At 49.8% G+C, this 20,837-nt stretch overlaps 1 protein-coding gene across 1 annotated transcript; it reads right to left on the bottom strand.

Annotated features, from left to right (window-relative positions):
- Positions 1 to 207: 207 nt before the first annotated feature.
- Positions 208 to 14,484, bottom strand: PLA2G3 (phospholipase A2 group III). Its single transcript, XM_081892401.1, has 7 exons — positions 13,814 to 14,484; positions 10,487 to 10,619; positions 7,404 to 7,538; positions 4,606 to 5,135; positions 3,483 to 3,612; positions 2,067 to 2,201; positions 208 to 1,050 (listed from the first exon to the last, which is right to left on the bottom strand). Exons 1-7 carry the CDS (start codon positions 14,370 to 14,372, stop codon positions 891 to 893), a joined length of 1,782 nt encoding a protein of 593 aa, XP_081748527.1. The 5' UTR covers positions 14,373 to 14,484; the 3' UTR covers positions 208 to 890.
- Positions 14,485 to 20,837: the final 6,353 nt, after the last annotated feature.

Raw genomic sequence — 20,837 nt, forward strand, 5'->3', positions numbered from 1 at the left:
ATCTGTCCTACCTCACTTTTCCCTTCCGCCTCCTTTCCAATAATAATAATAAAAATCATCTACAAACCAACTTACGGATGACCGCATTTGTGTCTCTCTCTCCCTGGCAGTGGCAAAGAACCCCGCCAACGTGGGATAGGATTTGTGTTCACACCTCTCCCCCTCAGCATTCGGGCATCTTTCCCCTTGCTAAGCAGAACCCAGGCATACAGAAAAAGCACTTTTATTCATTAGTACACTATTTACAGTAGCTGCAGCAAGAAGCAACCCCCCCTCCCAATAAATTATAAGCAAGGGTGCAGAGTTTGGGGTACGTCCAGCTGCGAGCCGACAACATCCTACAAAACACACGGCAAGAGTTTTCTTAATAAATACACCGTTAAGGGAAAAGGAGCGGGAAGAGCATTAAGGAGCAGGAGGGGCTCATTTCTCCTTGGCGGGGGGAACCAAAGATTCTCTCCCCTCCCACTTCCATTCCATGCCGCACAATCCAATGTCCCCCCCCCCCTACCATGGGTCCTCAAAGGGGCTGGAACCGATTTGTTTGCTGAAGATGAGCAGAGCCTGTTCTCATGTTAAGACAGACCCACCCCCTGCAAAGAGAGCCCTTTTACGCCACCCCCCCAGGCCATTTCTTGGCTTCTTCTGCACAAAGATGTGGTGATGGTGAGCACTGGTAAGCACTGATTTCTCAGCCTCTGGAGGGAAGCCCTTTCCCCTGCTGCGCTCAGCACGGCTGGGGGGCATCATATCCTCAGTGACATCAGTGGCGGTCAAGCCAGGGCAGTCCACTTCATGGGAGCCGAGCTTGGCTGCAACCCCCCACCCCATCAGTGTCCAAAGGAAAAAGACTGCCTGCGGCTGAACGGGGCCTGGTCTGGTGGCCGCCTTCACAGCAGCTGCATGCATTTATCGAACAGTCGGAGAGGCTGGCTGGGGGGCGCCCACTCCTGCCGCTTCACCTTGAGGCGGGAGCCCCCGTGCGTCCGCGCCAGCCGATTGGTGAGGTGCCGTGCAGGGGCCAGGACGGCTCTGCCCACATCAATGCAACTGCAAGAGGGCAAAGAAATAGGAACAGGTTAGCCCTCCCTGCCTCCGTGGAAATGGGGCGGGGAATTCTATTGTGGGGTTTTTTTGCCAAGGGTTTTGGATAAAAATGCTTAAGAACGTGTCCGCTGCTAGGAATGGGAACGGGAAGGACCCTGGTTTGAATCTCACCTCTGCCACACAGACTCTTGCTAGGCCGTTTCAGCAAAGTCATAATTTATTCAATTACTGTATTTTTCGCTCTATAAGATGCACTTTTCCCCTCCTAAAAAGTAAAGGGAAATGTGTGTGCGTCTTATGGAGTGAAGGCTCCATGGCTTCATTGAAAGCAACGCAGGCTCCTGGCTTCAGGGATAGCCGCCCAAAGCCTCCGGAGCGCAGTGCGAGCTCCCGCTGCGCTCCGGAGGCTTCGCATTGCTTTAACTGAAGCCAGGACAGCGAGCTGGATCGCAGCGCTGCGATCCCGCTGGCTGTCCTGGCTTCTTGCTTGGCTGCGTGCAGCCTCTCCTGGGCACAGGGAGCCTTCATCCCCTGCTCGGGAGAGGCTGCGTGCGGCTATCCCATAAGCCAGGACAGCCAGCGGGATTGCTGCGCTACGATCCCACTGGCTGGCCTAGTTTCTGGGATTCAGAATATATTTTTTCTTGTTTTCCTCTTCCAAAAACTAGGTGCGTCTTATGGTCTGGTGCGTCTTATAGAGCGAAAAATACGGTACATCATTGACTACCTTGGTTCTCAAACAACTTGGAACCCAAACACTGCAAACCCGCAGCCAGTCGGAAGCCATGCCTTGGTTTCTGAATGTTTTGGAAGTTGAATGGACTTCCGGAACGGATTCTGTTCGACTTCCAAGGTACGACTGTACAACCATAAGGGCCGGTCAGGGACACCCATCCCATCTAGCTGCTGTGGCCTCTTAGGGAAGCAACATGCCTCGCGTTGGCCCCGCCTCCAGCCTCCCTTCCAGAAGCCCAAGCCCACCTTTTACCCAAACGCTGCCCAATGAACAGGCCACTCACTTGGATTGCTTGCCCTCTCCTTCCATGCAACCTGGAGGCCTCTGAAGGACGAAACATGAGGAGGAGACGTAGCCAGAGAGAACCTCCTCTTCCACCTCGTTGGGACCCTTCGTCCTCCGGAGGAACCGGGCCAGCCTGCAAGGGGAAAGAGGCTTAGAAACCAGAGACCTCCAGCCCACACCACCCCTCCGGTCAGGAAGCCGAGGGAAAGGATTTAGCCCCGTGGCAGTCTGCCTTCCTTGCATGCAGGTTGTCCCGGGTTCAAGGGCCAGCGTCTGCAGGTATGTCTGTCTGAAACCCTGGAGAGCTGCTGCTGGTCAGTGTAGACCAGCCCTTCTCAACCTGTGGGTCCCCAGATGTTGTTGAACTACAACTCCCATCACCCTTAGCTAGCAAGGCCAGAGCTCAGGGATGATGGGAGTTGTAGTCCAACAACATCTGGAGACCCACAGGTTGAGAACTGCTGGTGTAGACTATACTGAACTAGCTGGACCAATGGTCTGGCTTGGAATAGGGCAGCTTCCTATTTAATCTAGCTCTTCCTTTCCAGAAACATCTACTTTATTTCCAGGGGAAGGACTTCAGCTCAGTGACAGAACATCTGTGTCAGGGACTGGGCAGAAGGGAAATGGTGGAGACCTCCTGCCCAGCCTGACCCTTTCAGAGAAGATGAAGACAGTTCAGAATTACAACAGGGGGTTGAGGGAGGTCACAGCTCAGAGGAAGACGAAGGGGAAAGCTGGGGAATAATGGGAGAGGAGGAGGAAGTAGAAGCAGCAGAAGGGAAACAGCGGACGGACACAGTGTCTTTAAAAAGCATTCAAGAGCCGCCTCTCCCAGAAGCTGGCGAGCCTTGAAAGTAGGAAAGCAAGGGGCTCAGAAGCAAAGGGCCCTCAGCGCCCCCCGTAGAAGAGATGACGAATGAGGAAGTGGGAGAAAAGAGGGGTAGATAGTCAAATGGGACAACGCTGTTATCCCAAGAGGCTGCCTTCCCAAGCCTCTCTCTGTGAATATTGAATAAAAAGCAGGTGGTAAGAACTTTTCCTTGTCTTATCCGTTCCTGGCAACCTGCCGTGGGGGTTGGTTCCTCTGCCACCTGAGAAGCTGCTTTGCTTGCCGAAGGTCCTAGGCTCAATCCCTGGGACTTTCTGCATGCCAAGCAGCCTCTCTCCCACCTCCCACCCCTAGAGTCTCTCTCGCTGGAAGTCTTCCAAGGAAGGTTGGACCACCATCAGTTGAAAACGCCTCAAGAAGCGGGTTGAAATGGGTGTGGCCTACAAGACCCCGCCTCCTCCAAGTCTACAGGCTATGGGGCTTCCTTCCCAGCAGTTTCCTACCCATCATTTCAGCTGCTCAGCCCCAGGGATGGTGCAATTTGGCTGGGGTGGGGGTGGGGAGTAAAACACCTGCACTTACCTGCGGGTGCAGTTGCAGTGGAAGAGGGTGCGGGAGTCCACATTGTGCAGCTGGTATTTGACCTCGTTGGGCCCGATCCTGTACGGGCACTGGTCCAGGCGTCGGTAGCAGCTGCAGCTCCGCGACCGGGCTGGTGAGGCAAGCGGGAAACAGTTAAAACCAGGAGGATCCCACAATCCCAGAGGTAGTAGTCAAGCCCCTGCAGACCCTCCAAGTGTCCCTATTTTCCAGGGACAGTCCCAGATTTACAGAACCAGTCCCGGTTTGTGATTTGATCCTGGAATGTCCCACATTTCCTTAGGATGTCCCTATTTTCATCGGAGAAATACTGGAATGTATGGCGTTACGCAAGTCAAGGAGACAAGTATCTAGACAACCTTTAGAAGACATCTGAATCTCTTGCAGCATTGAGGTTAAATTCAACAGTGTAAATAAGTTTTGATAGATGTAATAATGGAATATGGAATGGTTTGGTTTATATAAAATATGCAAGGATTTATGTTATGCAAAATGAACCATGGAAACAGAAGAAAAGAAGTCATTGATATTTGAAGGTTGTTTAAATGGATGCTCCAAAATGTAAAAGAGAAAATTTAATAATTTTTTTGGGGGGGTGGGGAATAGAAGACCATTTATTTCTAACACAGTCGGGTGGGGGGGGGACTCTCTCACGATCTGCTCTCTTGCTCCCCACCCCATTCCCAAATACTTCTACATTAGTAAAGGTACAGGTAAAGGGACCCCTGACTATTAGGTCCAGTCGTGGCCGACTCTGGGGTTGCGGCGCTCATCTCACTTTATTGGCCGAGGGAGCCGGCGTACAGGTTCCGGGTCATGTGGCCAGCAGGACTAAGCCGCTTCTGGCAAACCAGAGCAGCGCATGGAAATGCCGTTTACCTTCCCGCCGGAGCGGTACCTATTTATCTACTTGCACTTTGACGTGCTTTCGAACTGCTAGGTGGGCAGGAGGGACCGAGCAACGGGAGCTCACCCTGGTTGCGGGGATTCGAACCGCTGACCTTCTGATCGGCAAGTCCTAGGCTCTGTGGTTTAACCCACAGTCCCTAAAAACCACCCCCTGGAAGAAATCACAGACACAACCCCCCCCCAGCCATTTACTCACCTAGTTTACCCGGTTTACGAGTGCGGTTGTGTTTGCTGGCGTTAGACGACGACACCACTGCTTCCTGCCCTGCCTCGTTGGGTAGCCTTGCGCCGATCGCACCAGTTTGCTGCACATCTGAACGTGCCGTCGTGTGAACGCCTCCTGACCTGAACAAGTCTGGTTTTGACGTAGTCCTGAGGGTGGGTGGCAAAGGCACTCTCCCCTTGTTTACAGAGACCGCTCCTGGACTGGTGTGTACTGGGAAGTGTGCGATCCTATCTGGCTTCGAGGTCAGGACTGGCCGAGTCACAGAACCAGAGGCGCCTGGGCGTTCCGGGTGCGGACGCAGGCTTTCTGAGGCATCCTGTTCTGGATGTTTCCGGTGTTTCTGGTTCTTCTTCCCGCTGTGCTTCCTGCCCCTGCCCCAATGCCTTCTGGGTGGGGGTGAAGGTGTGGCAGGACTGGAGCTCTCGCCGTATGGCAAGGCGGCATGGTAGTGGCTCTGCTCCACCAAGCGAGCCAATGGCTTCAGGCCATACTCCTTGCACCTGGAAAGGCAAGGTGGGAAGAGGAGGAGTTAAGACTGGGTGTGACGTCTCGACTTTTAATCCCACTTCTGACACCAATGACGCGTGTGAATCCAAGCCAGCAACAGGCCTTTTAAATAATATACTGCTTCAGGCATTTTTGAAAATATATCCGTTATTGAAAGCTAAAAAGAAGATAAAGTCCCTACCAGAGAAGAATGGCAGATCAGGTTGATGGATTATGCCGAAATGGCTAAAATGACCGGAAGAATCAGAAATCAGGAAGAACAAATTGTATTATTAAGGAATAGGGGGGAAATTTTAACTTATCTTAAAGACCATTGTAAAGAGTTAAAATTGTTAGTAGGACTGGAATATCACTTGTAGTTTAATGGTGAATTTTGGACACAATGGCAAGGGAAAAGATTTGGATTTTCATAAAAGATGCAGAAGGAAACGATTAACAATAGGATCCACAAAGGGGAGGAGGGAAGTCCAAGAGATTCCTTGGAATCTTTTTTTTTTATCTTGGATATGTGACTGTGAAATTTTAATCTGAAAAACCAGATACAGTGGCACCTTGGTCCTCAAACACCGAAAACCCGGAAGAAAGTCTTTCGATTCTCAAATGTCTTGTGCAGCCATTGGCTATTGTTTCCAGGGCACCTGCACCAAACAGAAGCTGCACCTTGATTTTTCAACATATTCGAAGTCAAACAGACTTCCGGAATGGATTAAGTTTGGCACTGTTGTTTTTGCTATTTATTTGGCGTTTTTGTTTTTGAGGCTTTTTTGGATAATTTGTTTTTGTGACTGTGTGGAACCCAGTTCAGCTATTGATTGTGTGACTGCATGGATAAAAGTGGATAAAAGCCCCCCATCCAAAAAATGACTATCATCAGTGCAGGTAAGAAAAAAAGAATACCGTATTTTTCGTCCTATAGGGCCCCCGGCCCATAGGACGCACCTTGTGGGTTTTTTTTGGGGGGGTATTCCCCCCCAGCCGCGGCTGCTGCCCCAAGCCATGCGCACACCTGCCCGAAGCACGGGGCACCCTCTGGAGGGCTCCGCATGCTTCGGGGGGCAGGCTGCCGCCCCAAGCCTCGCGCGCAACCTCCGGACCTCCCGCCGGGCACGCAAGGCTTGCGGACACTCGCCGGGGCAGCAGGGTGCTGCCCGCAAGACTTGTGAGCCCGCGGGAACTCCCGCCAGGCTTGCAAGGCTTGCGGATAGCTTCAGCAAAAGCCTGCATTTGCCCCATAGGACGCACACACATTTCCCCTTCATTTTTGGAGGGGGAAAAGTGCGTCCTATGGGGCGAAAAATACGGTAATTATAGTACAGTACATTGATTATTGGGACGCGGGTGGCGCTGTGGGTTAAACCACAGAGCCTAGGACTTGCTGATCAGAAGGTTGGCGGTTCGAATCCCCACGACGGGGTGAGCTCCCGTTGCTCGGTCCCTGCTCTTGCCAACCTTGCAGTTTGAAAGCACATCAAAGTGCAAGTAGATCAATAGGTACCGCTTCAGCGGGAAGGTAAACGGTGTTTCTGTGCACTGCTCTGGTTCTCCAGAAGTGGCTTAGTCATGCTGGCCACATGACCCGGAAGCTGTACGCCGGCTCCCTCGGCCAATAAAGCGAGATGAGCGCCTCAACCTCAGAGTCGGTCACGACTGCACCTAATGGTCAGGGGTCCCTTTACCTTTACATTGATTATTGCTTTCATTTTATGTATCAGTGATCTCATTAGACAGTAAAATTGTTGTTAAATTGCTGTTTTAGGTTTTGTTTTTTTTAAGTCTGGAATGGATTACAGTGGTACCTCAGGTTAAGAACTTAATTCGTTCTGGAGGCCTGTTCTTAACCTGAAGCATCGCTTTAGCTAATGGGGCCTCCTGCTGCCGCCACTGCATGATTTCTGTTCTCATCCTGAAGCAAAGTTCTTAATCCAAGGTACTATTTCTGGGTTAGCGGAGTCTGTAACCTGAAGCGTATGTAACCGGAGGTACCACTATAATTCATTTTGCATGACTTTCTATGGGAAAGCGCACCTTGGTTTTGGAACCCTTTGGTTTTGGAACGGACTTCCAGAACGGATTAAGTTTGAGAACCAAGGTACCACTGTAGATAGGTAGATAGATGATAGATAGAAAGTAAAAAGGATATAAATACAAAGTTATAGATATATATCATTGTTCAGTGCACAGGGTAAAATAAGAAGAGCGCCACCTAGAGGGAAAGCAAGCCCGCTACAGTCAGGGAAGACCAGAGAGAGCCAAACACTCACCCACCCCACCAGTGCCATTCCAGGCATTGCTCAGAGTTCTCCAGGACAAAGCAGGGAATCTCCAGCAGGTTGAAGAAGCTGATGCCCACGAGGTTGGAGATGGTGTCGTTTTGATCCAACAGGCACTGCTTGAACCTGTCAATGGAAGCGGAGCGACCATCAGTGCTGGTTTATACAGGGCAACTGGCATGGGAGAGAGACAGGGATGCGGGTCTCTCCTTAGCCCTCCCCAAACCCCTTCTTCGCAGGCTAGCCTGTCACACAGGACAACTTCAAAGCTTCCACTTTGTTATTATTACTGATATTTTATTGATCACATTCCACATATGGCCTAATTATTTTTTAAATTATAGAATATATGTTTAAAAACAATATGAAGTGGGCACCCATTGGAGGCTCATGCCCATTGGGCGGAAGGCAGGGAGTCCAGCAGTAGGGGGCGCCAGAGCCAGAGAGAGGCAGAGCAAATTCATACTAGTTTTGCCCCATCCTCCTCCATACAGAGTCTGGGCAGCACTGAAGAGATGCAGGAGGAAGCTGATAGGCAAAGCTGCCCCCTGGACTGGTTCGAGGTCAGAAGGGGGCTTGCTGAGGGCACAGTTCGATGGGGCAGCACCCCCTTTGCCCTAATGGACCAGCTATTCACCCAGCTGGGAAAGTCTGCTGGAGCAGAATATGTATCGAACCATTTACAATCATTCTGTGCGCTTCCTCCTCATTCAGAGGCAGTAAGGCTTCTGAATGCTAGAAACCGCAGGAGGGAAGGGAGCTCATGTGCACAAGTTTTGCTTGAGGGTTTCCCAACATGTATCCGGCTGGCCACTGCGAGAAAGGGATGATGAATATACCATATTTTTCGTGTATACCACACCCCCGTATATAAGATGCCCCTTATTTGGGGAGAACTCAAAATTAAGAAAATGCAATATCCGTGTATAAGACGCCCCCTTATTTTAAACTTCAAAAATTTAGGAAAAAATATAAGTCTTATACAGTACACTGAAAAGTACGAGGTGTGTGTGTGTGTGTATATATATTCTATTTTACAATTTAAAATACTCATTTAAACATCCTTAAAATATCAATGATTTTCCTTCTTTTCTTTCCATGGTTCATTTTGCATAACATAAACATAAACCGCTGCATACTTTATAAAAGCTATACCATTCAGTATTCCATTACTGCATCCACCAAAACGTATTCACACTGTTGAATTTATCTGAATGCTCTCAGCATTTTCAGGTGTACACAGTTTCTTCCCATATATTCAATCAATCTGCTCTAAACATATGTTCTTCTTGTTCTCTCATTCTATATATTACGTCTGCAAGCTGTGCATATTCTGTCAGCTTAAGTTGCCATTTTTCATTAGTTGGTACCTCGCTTGTTTCCCATTTGGGGGCTAACAAAACACGGGTCGCAGTACAGTGGTACCTCGGGTTAAGTACTTAATTCGTTCCGGAGGTCTGTTCTTAACTTGAAATTGTTCTTAACCTGAAGCACCACTTTAGCTAATGGGGCCTCCCGCTGCCGCCATAGCACAATTTCTGTTCTCATCCTGAAGCAAAGTTCTTAACCCGAGGTATTATTTCTGGGTTAGCGGAGTCTGTAACCTGAAGCGCATGTAACCCGAGGTACCACTGTAGTAGCATACATAACCTTTTTTGACACCTGGGAATTTCAGTCTGAATTATCCCCAACAAAAAGGACTCTGGGTTTTTTTGTTTGGAAAAGTACTTCTAAAGTTTTTTTTCCAATTTATTATGGATTATTTCCCAATACTCTTGTTCTTTTATGAAAAAACGTACCCTCATCCTCTTTTATGAAAAAACGTACCCTCATCCTCTTTGCATCTCCAGCACTTACCTGATTCAGTTTTATACATCTTAGCAAGTCTACTCAGAGTTAAATACCTTCTGTAAATCGTTTTCAAGTAGTTCTCCTTCAAAGAATATAAACTTCAAATCGCTTTTCCAGAGTTCCCCCCAGAGGTTAAAACCTATATTGTGCCTTATATCTATTGCCCAGTGTGTCATGGAGGCTTCGACCAGCTCCTCTTTCATTTCCCTGCTCCAAGCCAACTTTAAAAGGCCTCAAGCAGAGAGGTCTTGTCTGGGCTGATAAATCAAGTTCCATTTCAGTCTGTGCTGGAGACTGAACTGCAGGCCTTTGGAGCATGCTGCAAAATAGCTAAAGAAAGAAAACCTCACGCAGGGTTGAAGATTTGGGGTTTCTGGCATCTGAAGCGAGAGCAGGGCCAGATTTAGGTTTGATGAGGCCCTAAGCGATTGAAGTTAATGGGGCCCTTTATATGTCCAGCTGTCCTTTGTCAACAACAAATTGTCACTGTTTTTTGTGTTGAATATACGCTATATGGTAATTTATGGACCTAATAGGTATCTAAAGCCATTTGCACATGTTGCCATGTAACCAGTCCATGCAGAATGTAAAGGTAAAGGTAAAGGGACCCCTGACTGTTAGGTCCAGTCGTGGCCGACTCTGGGGTTGCGGCGCTCATCTCGCTTTATTGGCCGAGGGAGCCGGCGTACAGCTTCTAGGTCATGTGGCCAGCAGGACTAAGCAGCTTCTGGCGAACCAGAGCAGCACACACAGAAATGCCGTTTACCTTCCCACCGGAGTGGTACCTATTTATCTACTTGCACTTTGACGTGCTTTCGAACTGCTAGGTTGGCAGGAGCAGGGACCGAGCAACCGGAGCTCACCCTGTCGCGGGGATTCGAACCACCGACCTTCTGATCAGCAAATCCCAGGCTATGTGGTTTAACCCACAGTGCCACCCTATATATAGAAATGAGCAACCCAGTGATATTTCAGGGAGTAGGCTAGCAGGCAGGGTCCATTACTTACGTCATAGGAGCCTACACAGCACAAAACACTTTTGCTGTATGTAGGTTTTATTTGTTGTTTATCTTATATTTTGGAAATGTACATCCAGTTTTTCCCCCTTTAAATTTTTGGGGCCCCCAAGAGAGTCGGGCCCTAAGCTAAAGCTTGTTCAGCTTATACGTAAATCCGACACTGAGCGAGAGCCATGCTCTAGACCAGCGCCACCCAATACTCACCGCTCATCACACTCGCAGTGAGATATTGTGTGCAGGCGGAAGTTGCGCATCCCAAATTTGTAGTCCAGCGCAGAGATCTGAGCTTCGCACATGTCGTGCTCCCGACAACACACGTCTGGGCCTTGGAAGACACCTGCAAGAGAAAATGCTGAGATCAGGCTAAGGAAGGGAGGGAGAGCTCCAGAGCTTGTGGCTGAGTAAGGGCTGGGTGTAGTGACCACAGGAGCAAGGAGACGGCCGGGGGAAGAAGACACTCGCAACATTGATTCCCGATTGTGCCACCCCTAGCCATATGATAGCAGGGCTGCAGCTCATGGGAGTTGTAGTCTACCCAAAGGCATCCAATTGTCAAAGGCTGCTCTAGCGATCAGGGGTGCATCCACAGCACAAATGTGGAGGGCTTGTCTACTCAGAGTAGGTGCCACAGTGCTTGAAGCAACAGTGACTCCCGCAGCAGCTACATGGCTAGGGCTCGTCCAAAACCAGTTTGAAGTCCATCTTGTGATACTGGTTTCATATTTTTTTGACCTGGCAATATATCACGAATTGTGATATGTGTGTTTGCTATGCAAAAATCACAATGTGCGGAAAAACCATGAAGCCAGCCAATCACGATGTTTAGCTGGTGATACATCACGATGTTGTAAACCATATATTGCCCATGATGGTAGAGTAGAAGAGGAAAATAAGGAGTTAATCTGGACAGGAAACAACCCTTGTTTGTTGGCACTGAATGAGCAAAGAGTCCATTGTACTTGCGCGCATCAAGGATTTTTACACCTTAATTGGAAACTATTGGAAACTGACAAAGCTACCACGGAAGCCCTCTACACTACCCTGGAGGGTTTTCTCCCAGCTGATTGCACCTTCTTTCCCATCCAGTTCTGTCTGTGCTGCCCACTTGCTAAATGACATCATACCGGTTTGCTTAATAAGATGCTGCAATACTATACAGACAACTGTGTTCCTAAACTGATCGTCCCCGCTCCCAAATGCTGGAGGCAATCTTTAATCTCACTGGAGCACCAGGAATCTCAAATACAAACACGTTTCTAGTCTACATGGCTGCAAAAATCACTCTGGAGATGGAAGGGTGAAAAGGACAGCACACAAATTCCTTGGATGCTAAGCCCGGAATCACAGTATTGCAGCTCACAAATACTGCATTTGGGGTGCATTATTGCTGCATTTAGGGACGTGGGTGGTGCTGTGGGTTAAACCACAGAGCCTAGGGCTTGCCAATCAGAAGGTCGGTGGTTCAAATCCCCGCGACGGGGTGAGCTCCCATTGCTCAGTCCCTGCTCCTGCCAACCTAGCAGTTCGAAAGCACGTCAAAGTGCAAGTAGATAAATAGGTACCACTCCAGCGGGAAGGTAAACGGCGTTTCCATGCGCTGCTCTGGTTCGCCAGAAGCGGCTTAGTCATGCTGGCCTCATGACCTGGAATCTGTACACCAGCTCCCTCGGCCAATAAAGCGAGATGAGCGCCACAACCCCAGAGTCGGTCACGACTGGACCTAATGGTCAGGGGTCCCTTTACCTTTACTGCTGCATTTGGGGCTGAACAAACTACAGTGCCATCTAACAGGATTTTTGAATTTGGTGGGAGGGGAGCATTCTTCATTTGATGAACCCAAGGGCATTTGAACTGTCCTCCCTCCTTGTACCTGCTGCTCACCCCACCACCACCAAGGCTTGCAATGCCCGCCCCCCAATCATGGCTCTGGAGTAGCAGCAATTAAAAAAAAAACGGAGAAACGGCGATACCACCACTGCCCCCTTGTGGTCTCGGATGTGTGCACTGTGGCACATGAGAAGCAACAGTTCTGCTCTTTCGACAGTGGAAAGAGGTTTTGCCAAAGGATCCTTATGAAATGCATTTGATTTACTGTATACCCAGCCCTTCTTCCCAAACAAGTCCCAGACGGCAAACATCAAAAGTGATGAAGCAATAAACGCATTGTCAACTAAACTGGGAGTTAGGCAACATAGTTGTTATCTGTTCCAAACTAACATTAACTTTTGGTACCCAAAAATCTGAAAGACATGATGGTGCAATGAAATCCAAGTCCTGGCTGAACTCAGATGTGCATCAGAGGCGGTGGCTCAAGAGAAGATCTGTGGTGGCTCAGTGGCAGAGTCCCTGCTTTGCATGCTGAAGGTCACAGGTTCAATCCCCAGTATCTCCAGATAGGAGTAGGAGAAGACAGACCTGGAAGAGCTACTGCTAGTATGGTCTAGCCTAGTATAATCTGACTCCAGATAAGGCAGCTTCCTAGATTCCATTTTTGGCTTCTCCCCACACTGGATGAATAGCAGGTGCATTAGGGCAAATGGGGCACTGCCCCATCAGTCTGGCCCCTGTCACCCCCCTCACTTGCCTGCCTTTGGACTTTCAGCTGTTCCAGGAGGTGGCTCTGCCTCCCAGCTTCCTCCTCTCAATATTGCCCTCCTAGAGCTTAGCAAGGAGGAGGAGGGCAGGAAGAAAGCTAGAATGAAGTTGGCCCTGCAGGTCATTAACTCTGGCTCCCCCTACTATTGGCCTCCTGCGCCATCACAAACAGGGTGGAGGCCAATAGTAGGGGGAGTCAGAGTTAATGACCTGCAGGGACCTGCCCTAAAACTAATTTTGCAGCCCATCCTTTCCGAAGCCATCTAAACTTATGCGACACCAGCCACATCTAGTGGCAGTGAGTCCCGCAAGTCAGTCGTGGGTTGTATGAAAGTTGCCTAGTGTCTGAATAATTGCTCATATGCCCCAAATCCCGCATGAGCTGCACAGAATAGTTTCATATTATAGAAGAATAGACTTTTAAAAGAAGAAGAGGAAGAAGCTATAAGCGCAATAACTGATCAGCCTCCAGAATCAGCCTTCCAGCTTCAAAGCTACAGTTGTTTTGTCTGGAGTCAGCGCCTGTTCCTTCTTCCAAAGAAATCTCCCGGTTGGCGGCACTGACTCAGCAGGATAGGAGCAACGCTCTGCACATGCTCAGAAACTCTTTCTTAGTTCTCCACGTTCCAGGACCGTTTTGAAATCAGCTGCTCTTGCGGTCAAAGGAGCCAACTCCTATGATTGTAGGAGTTTTGACCCCTACAATAAAATATTTGAGGGGGCCGGACCCCGATAAAGTTGATGGGCATTCCCATTCAAATTGTGCGTGTGCGCACTGCGTCATGTGATCGATTATGCGGGGTGGGGCTTACCCCACAATATTTTTTTTCAAGTTGGCACCCCTGCACCCATCCGACGCCAGCCAAAACTGAATCCATCCCATTTCCATCACACGAACACCACCGCCGCCCTCGCCCCGCTTCCAACTATCCTTACCCAGTTCGGTGAAGTTCCCTGCTGAGTCGCCAGCTCCGCACCAAAGCGTCCCGGGCATCGTCCAACCCCTCCGGACCCGCTTGTGCCCCCGATCCTCCAATACCCCCCGACGGCCAGCTCTGGTCTCCCCCGGAGGCGCCCTGCATGAGTCTTTCTGCGCGTCCAAGGCGGCGAGCCGTCGCTGCAGCTCCGGCCCCCAGTAGGAGCGCCTCAAAGGGCTGCCGTTGGGGGTCCCTGGGACGCCGCTCCTTCGACGGCTCCCGGGCCCCGTCGGTGGAGGAGGCGCGCACAGCTCCGCGTAGCGGCTGATAAGGGACGGCTCCGCCCTCCAAGCGCAGCCCTGAAGGCGCCCTCGGGAGTCCCACGCGCTTTGGACCAGCGCGGGCGGGAGCCCGTCGGGGCGCCGCCACAAGAAGCTCAGGAACCGGGAGCGGCCGTCGCCGTCGGGGGCGACGGTGTGGCAGAAGGTGTTGGCTTTGTTCCAGGAGCCCAGGGCGCCCGGAGGCAGCGTGAAGGCGAGGGCCAGCAGGGAGGCCAAGAAGGGCCGCAGGGACGTCATGGGAGCCTACAAACACCTTCCTTCCCCGACGGCTGGCTGGCTGGTTAGTTAAGTTCGTATTGCTGGCGCACGCTCTCCTTGCCTCCTTCGGAAGCCGGCCACTGAATGAATGAAGCGGTCCCTCCCACCGCCGCGGGTTTTCACAAGAAGAGAACTCGGCCGCTCATTGGACGGCTCTGGGCAACCCCCCCTCCTCGCGCAGCCGCGCCCCTCCGCTGTGACTCATTCAAACTCGCGGATTAGGTTCGAATAGAGCGCTCTGACGCAGGGGGAGGCATGGGCGTGGGAAAACCACCTGCGGAGGGCACGCCCACTTAGAGTAGGCGCGCATCCCCCCCCCAGAAGACAGCCCGCTGGGTCAGTTGTTGTTGTTTAGTCGTTTAGTCGTGTCCGACTCTTCGTGACCCAATGGACCAGAGCCCACCAGGCACTCCTGTCTTCATCCAGCCCAGCCTTTCGCATGATGAATTCTGCATATAAGTTAAACAAGCAGGGAGACAATATACAGCCTTGTCGTACTCCTTTCCCAATTTTGAACCAATCAGTTGTTCCATATCCAGTTCTAACTGTAGCTTCTTGTCCCACATAGAGATTTCTCAGGAGACAGATGAGGTGATCAGGCACTCACATTTCTTTAAGAACTTGCCATAGTTTGCTGTGGTCGACACAGTCAAAGGCTTTTGCATAGTCAATGAAGCAGAAGTAGATGTCTTTCTGGAACTCTCTAGCTTTCTCCATAATCCAGCGCATGTTTGCAATTTGGTCTCTGGTTTCCCTGCCTCTTCTAAATCCAGCTTGCACTTGTGTGGCCCAAATAGCAGGGGGTGAAACTAGGTTTTATTTCACCCGGATCAAAGACTCACTTTGGCACATCCCCACACTCATTTGTGCGCACACACACACACAGGGAGAGGGAGAGGCTGGGAGCCTCAATGGTGCCCCTTGAGATAAAACCATTGCCGGATCAGACCCTCTGGACCGCTCTAGCCCACAGTCAGATAGTGTGGATATGCTTCCAGGTAGGCCTTGGGGACCACAACGCTCTGTCTCCTGCATCTGGTACTCAGAGGTAGACTGCTCTTTAGCAGAGAGGCTCCATTCCACCAACCTTTATTGGATATTGGAACTGTCTTGCTGGGTCACACTGGTTGTAAGTAAGGAGGCAGCAGCGGCAACTGAGGTTGGTGGTAGTGTCCCACTTTTCCCAGTAAATTTTCTTCCATTTGGGCTCAATATATGATTGCCGTGATCCAGCAATGCAGATCTTATGAGCCATGATGGTTTGGGGCAGAACCTCGATGTTCAGGAGGCATCTACCTCTGGGTACCAAGTGGATGGGCAACTGTGCATGTCCCATTAGCAAGCTCCCAGAAGCATCTGAGGGACTGGAAGCAGTTTGTGCTATAAACCACTCTGGGGTTTTAGCAGATGAAGTGTGTGTGTGTTGGGGGGTATAAGTAATGAGGCAGTGTGGTGCACTGGTTAAAGTGGTCAGACTAGGACCTGGGTTCAAATCTCCACGCAGCCATGTGAAGCTCACTGGGTAACAATGGAGCAGCCTCTCAACCCAGCCTGCCTCACAGGGTTGTTGTGGGGTTTAAATGACAAGAGGGGAGAACTGTGTGGGAAAAAGTGGAATACAAATGCAATCAGTCAATAGTAGCTAAACAGCTAGTATGAATTATCACAAAGGTATTCCCTTTAAACAAATATAATAAAATAAACATCCTGGTTTCCATCAATGGGCTCCTTAATTCAATCAATGGGCAGGATATAAATAATAAAAATTATTGTTATAACTCACCCTGCAACATTTTTCTGATGGAAAAAGGGATGTTCTAAATAATAATAATAATAATAATAATAATAATAATAATAATAATAATATTTATATTCTGCCCATCAGACTAGGTTGCCCAGGCACTCTAGGTGGCTTCCAACATATAAAAAAACCAACACAACAAAACATTAAACATTTAAAACCTTCCCTATACAGGGCTGGCCACGATGCCTTCTAAAAGTTGTATCTCCTTGGCTCAGGGGGCACATAACTCCATACTCTCCAATGAAAATAGGGACGTCCTACCACACCCTCCAACATTTCTCTGATGAAATTAGGGACAGCCCAAGGAAAAGTGACGCGCGTGGCACTGTGGGTTAAACCACAGAGCCTAGGGCTTGCCAATCAGAAGGTCGGTGGTTCGAATCTCCGCGACAGGGTGAGCTACTGTTGCTCTGTCCCTGCTCCTGCCAACCTAGCAGTTCGAAAGCACGTCAAAGTGCAAGTAGATAAATAGGTAGCGCTCCAGCAGGAAGGTAAACGACGTTTCCGTGCGCTGCTCTGGTTTGCCAGAAGCAGCTTAGTCATGCTGGCCAAATGACCCGGAAGCTGTACGCTGGCTCCCTCGGCATATAAAGCGAGCACCGCAACCCCAGAGTCGGCCACGACTGGATCTAATGGTCAGGGGTCACTTTACCTTTCCTTTAAGGAAAAGTGGGATCCAATTAAAAACTGGGACGGCTTCTGCAAATCCAGGACTGTCCCCAGAAAATAGGGACACTTGGAGGGTCTGTTATTATTATTATTTGCTAGCCCAAAACTTCATCCAGGGCCTATTTGTCACAGCAAACTTCTTTCACAAAAAATCATCAGCAATAAAACTTCCCCTTCCATCAGTGCTAACGAGGAGAGGTGGTGGATTACTTCTTCAAAAAATAACATTAAAAATTGCTTCGAAGTTTGCTAAGAAGTCAAGAGGCATCATCTGAAGTCTCCAGGGAAGTGAAACGATCTCTCTTTCCCAAGGCAGCTGCTCCCTCCATCTGCCACCCAGCCCAGAGCTCCAGATTTGGTTGCCTTTCACCTTTCCTCTGGCACAGAACAGGCCACCTGTGACTCATCCTCATCACCCGATGGTGATGCTTGGGAAAGAACACGCCCTCCTCACCGCATGGAGGCAGGCAGAGCAGCAGGTCCAAAATGAAGGGGGAAATCCTGGGAAATCCTGTGTGGCAGAGGAACATAGAAAGTTGCCTTATGCTGACTGCTATACCAGCTAGCTCAGCGCTACCTGCACTGACTGGCAGCAGATCCCCAGGATTTCAGGCATGGTTCTCTCCTGGTCCTCCCGGGAGATGCTGGGCATTGTGCGAGACATTCTGCTGAACCCCTAAGCCTCAGCCCTTTCCCACAGCCTTCTCATGCTCCAGGGGAGAGCATCAGCATAACGAGTAGAAAAACCACAGAAGCCTTTCCAAACGAACACCATGGACATATGTTCTGGGAGGAACAGGGACCTGTGCCTATCTGATGGGAAAGGATCACCGCTACTCAGCTAAGCCAAGATTGGGGCAGAGAGAGAGGTCATAGCAGGACACTTTTCATGCAGAAGGTCTTAGGTTTGATGCCCGTCATTCTCATGTTCCAGCAGCGCTGGTAATATGTCAGGCACGTGGGCATAGCCAGGGGGGCAGGGGGTGGGGGCAGCTGCCCTCCTCATAAATCAAGTAAATAAATGGCAATACTTAAGTAAAAGTAGAAATAACCAGAAATCGAAATGCTCGCTGGGCTCACGTGGGTGATGTTGTGGAGCATTCTAAGTGACACAGTTGGTAACCTGGCTGAGCGATAGCAAAAGGCAGTTAAAAGAGCTGAACATAAGCAGATCTGGTAAAAGAGGTGGAGGTTTTTTTTTACCTACAACTCCTCATCTCTCTTGCTCAGCCATCCACCACTCGTGCCATAGAACGGTCATTCTGTACCTTGTGGAGAATAAAGATCTAGCTAAGGTCCGCGATGGCAGGGGAGCATCTCAAGAGGCTACTCTTACTGAGTGCGTACAGAAAAACTGCATTGAGGGGGAAAGAAGGAGGGAGTTGAGAAGGAACTGCTGGAAAGGTTTTCAGCAAATCCAAGAAAACTTGCTTTAGTTTAGATTAAAAAAAAAATCACGATGAAAAAATGTGTGTACTTTGTAATTTTGCAAAATATACTCGTTAAACGCATGAAAGGTACTCCCTGATTTTTTTTAATAATTATTATTCTTCCCAAAAGACTGAAGATTTGGACAGATCCCCCCCCCTGAACACTTGGGGTTAAAAGAAAGTAATTTAAAACAATTGTTGTCAAGAAATTTCATTCCAAATCTGCTGGACATAGCCAGGCAGAGGGAATGATGACAGACAGGTGTCCGGTACCCCACCCCCAACATAAATTCCAGCTACACTCATGGTCAGGCACAAGGAGATGCCAGGGACTGAACCCGGGACCTTCTGCATGCAAAGCAGATGCTCTAACCACTGACCCACATCCCTCCCAAAGATAAAGGTAAAGGGACCCCTAACCATTAGGTCCAGTTGCAGACGACTCTGGAGTTGCGGTGTTCATCTCGTTTTATTGGCTGAGGGAACCGGCGTACAGCTTCCGGGTCATGTGGCTAGCATGACTAAGCCGCTTCTGGCAAACCAGAGCAGCACACGGAAACGCCGTTTACCTTCTGCCGGAGCGGTACCTATTTATCTACATGCACTTTGATGTGCTTTCGAACTGCTAGGTTGGCAGGAGCTGGGACCAAGCAATGGGAGCTCACCCCGTCGCAGGGATTCGAACTGCCAACCTTCTGATCAGCAAGTCCTAGGCTCTGTGGTTTAGACTACAGTGCCACCCGCGTCCCAACCCTCCCCCTAAATAGGGGTAAATTGAGGTGGACACAGCAGGGCAAATGTGCTGCAGACCAATCTCTGGGCACCAGCCTCATGGGAAGAGGGTTTATTTATTTACTTGCATCTTCCTTTGTTTTTATGGCACCCAAGTCGATTCCTCCCATCTCAGGGAAAGTTGCTCTGTGTTCAATCTTTGGTTGACGTGGAGCTTTGGGAGATAAGCCGCTGATAATCATATCAGCCTCCGAGTGACTTCTGTTGGCTGGCTGGAGCTGATAGCCTCAGGTGAGTCTCGGATGTTAACCCGCGTGGAGATTATAGCGCTCTCTCTGTACCTTTCAGTTGGTACCTGGAGGAGAAGATGGACTGGCTACGACCTGACATCTCCTAGGCTGGGGTCAGCAAACTTTTCCAGCCGTGGGCTGGTCCACCATCCCTCAGACCATTTGGGGGGCCAGACTATCTTTTTTTGGGGGGGGATGAACGAATTCCTATGCCCCACAAATAACCCAGAGATGCATTTTGAATAAAAGGACACATTCTACTCATGTAAAAACACCAGGCAGGCCCCACAAATAACAGATGCATTTTAAATAAAAGGGCACATTCTACTCATGTAAAAACACACTGATTCCGGGACCATCCACAGGCCGGATTGAGAAGGCGATTGGGCCAGATCCGGCCCCTGGGCCTTAGGTTGCCTACCCCTGTCCTAGGCCTTCCTATTCAATATGTGTAGCATTCTCCCTCCCCAAAGCCAACCTGCAATGGCCACAGATTGCTCCTGCTCTTGCCACACTTGCTTACGAGGAAGGAAATCCACTGCATTCCCCCTGCCACATCATTTCCTCCAGCTAGGCTCCCATGCCAGAAAATGCACTGCACCTGTTACATTTCTGCCTGCCGGGTTTGTACATGTGGTCTGGCCCCTTGAAACCTCCTGAGCGTTGAAAGGTGGCAAGCCTGGGAAGGGAAAGCTTTAACACTCCAGTGACAAAGAGGGGTTGGCAAGGGGTGTGTTCGGCTTGTGGTGGAACCAAGCTAGAGGTTAAGATTCACATCTAATGCTCTGCTCCCTATTGCCTCTGGACCCTCCCACCACAGGCACATGGCCCCCGGAAGGTAGCCAAGGGGGGAAAGTTGCCAAGGAGGGGAGTAAAGTTGTTGTGGGAGACCTTCCAAGTGTGTCTATTTTTCCAGGGACAGTCCCAGATTTACAGAAGCTGTTCCAGTTTCTTACTGGAAACCGGAATGTCCAGCTTCTCCTTAGGACATCCCTATTTTCTGATCGCCGAAGAATTGATGCTTTTGAATTATGGTGCTGGAGGAGACTCTTGAGAGTCCCATGGAATGCTAGAAGATCAAACTGATCCATTCATAAGGAAATCCCCCCTGAGTGCTCACTGGAAGAACAGATCCTGAAGCTGAGGCTCCAATACTTTGGCCACCTCATGAGAAGAGAAGACTCCCTGGAAAAGCCCCTGGTGTTGGGAAAGATGGAGGGCACAAGGAGAAGGGGATGACAGAGGATGAGATGGTTGGACAGTGTTCTTGAAGCTACAAACATTAATTTGACCAGACTGCGGGAGGCAGTGGAAGACAGGAGTGCCTGGCGTGCTCTGATCTATGGGGTCACGAAGAGTCGGACACGACTAAACGACTAAACAACATTAGAGAAAATGTTGGAGAGTATGGAATAGGACGTCTCCAGGCCTTTTTTTCAGTTGGCACTCACCTGAAATCAGTTCCATCAGCTCTCAGATGGGAGCCATTCCCATTATAAGGGAACAAGGGAGCTGTTCA

Source organism: Podarcis melisellensis (assembly GCF_964234715.1).
Source record: "Podarcis melisellensis genome assembly, chromosome: 16".
In the NCBI taxonomy this organism is placed as follows: Eukaryota; Metazoa; Chordata; class Lepidosauria; order Squamata; family Lacertidae; genus Podarcis; species Podarcis melisellensis.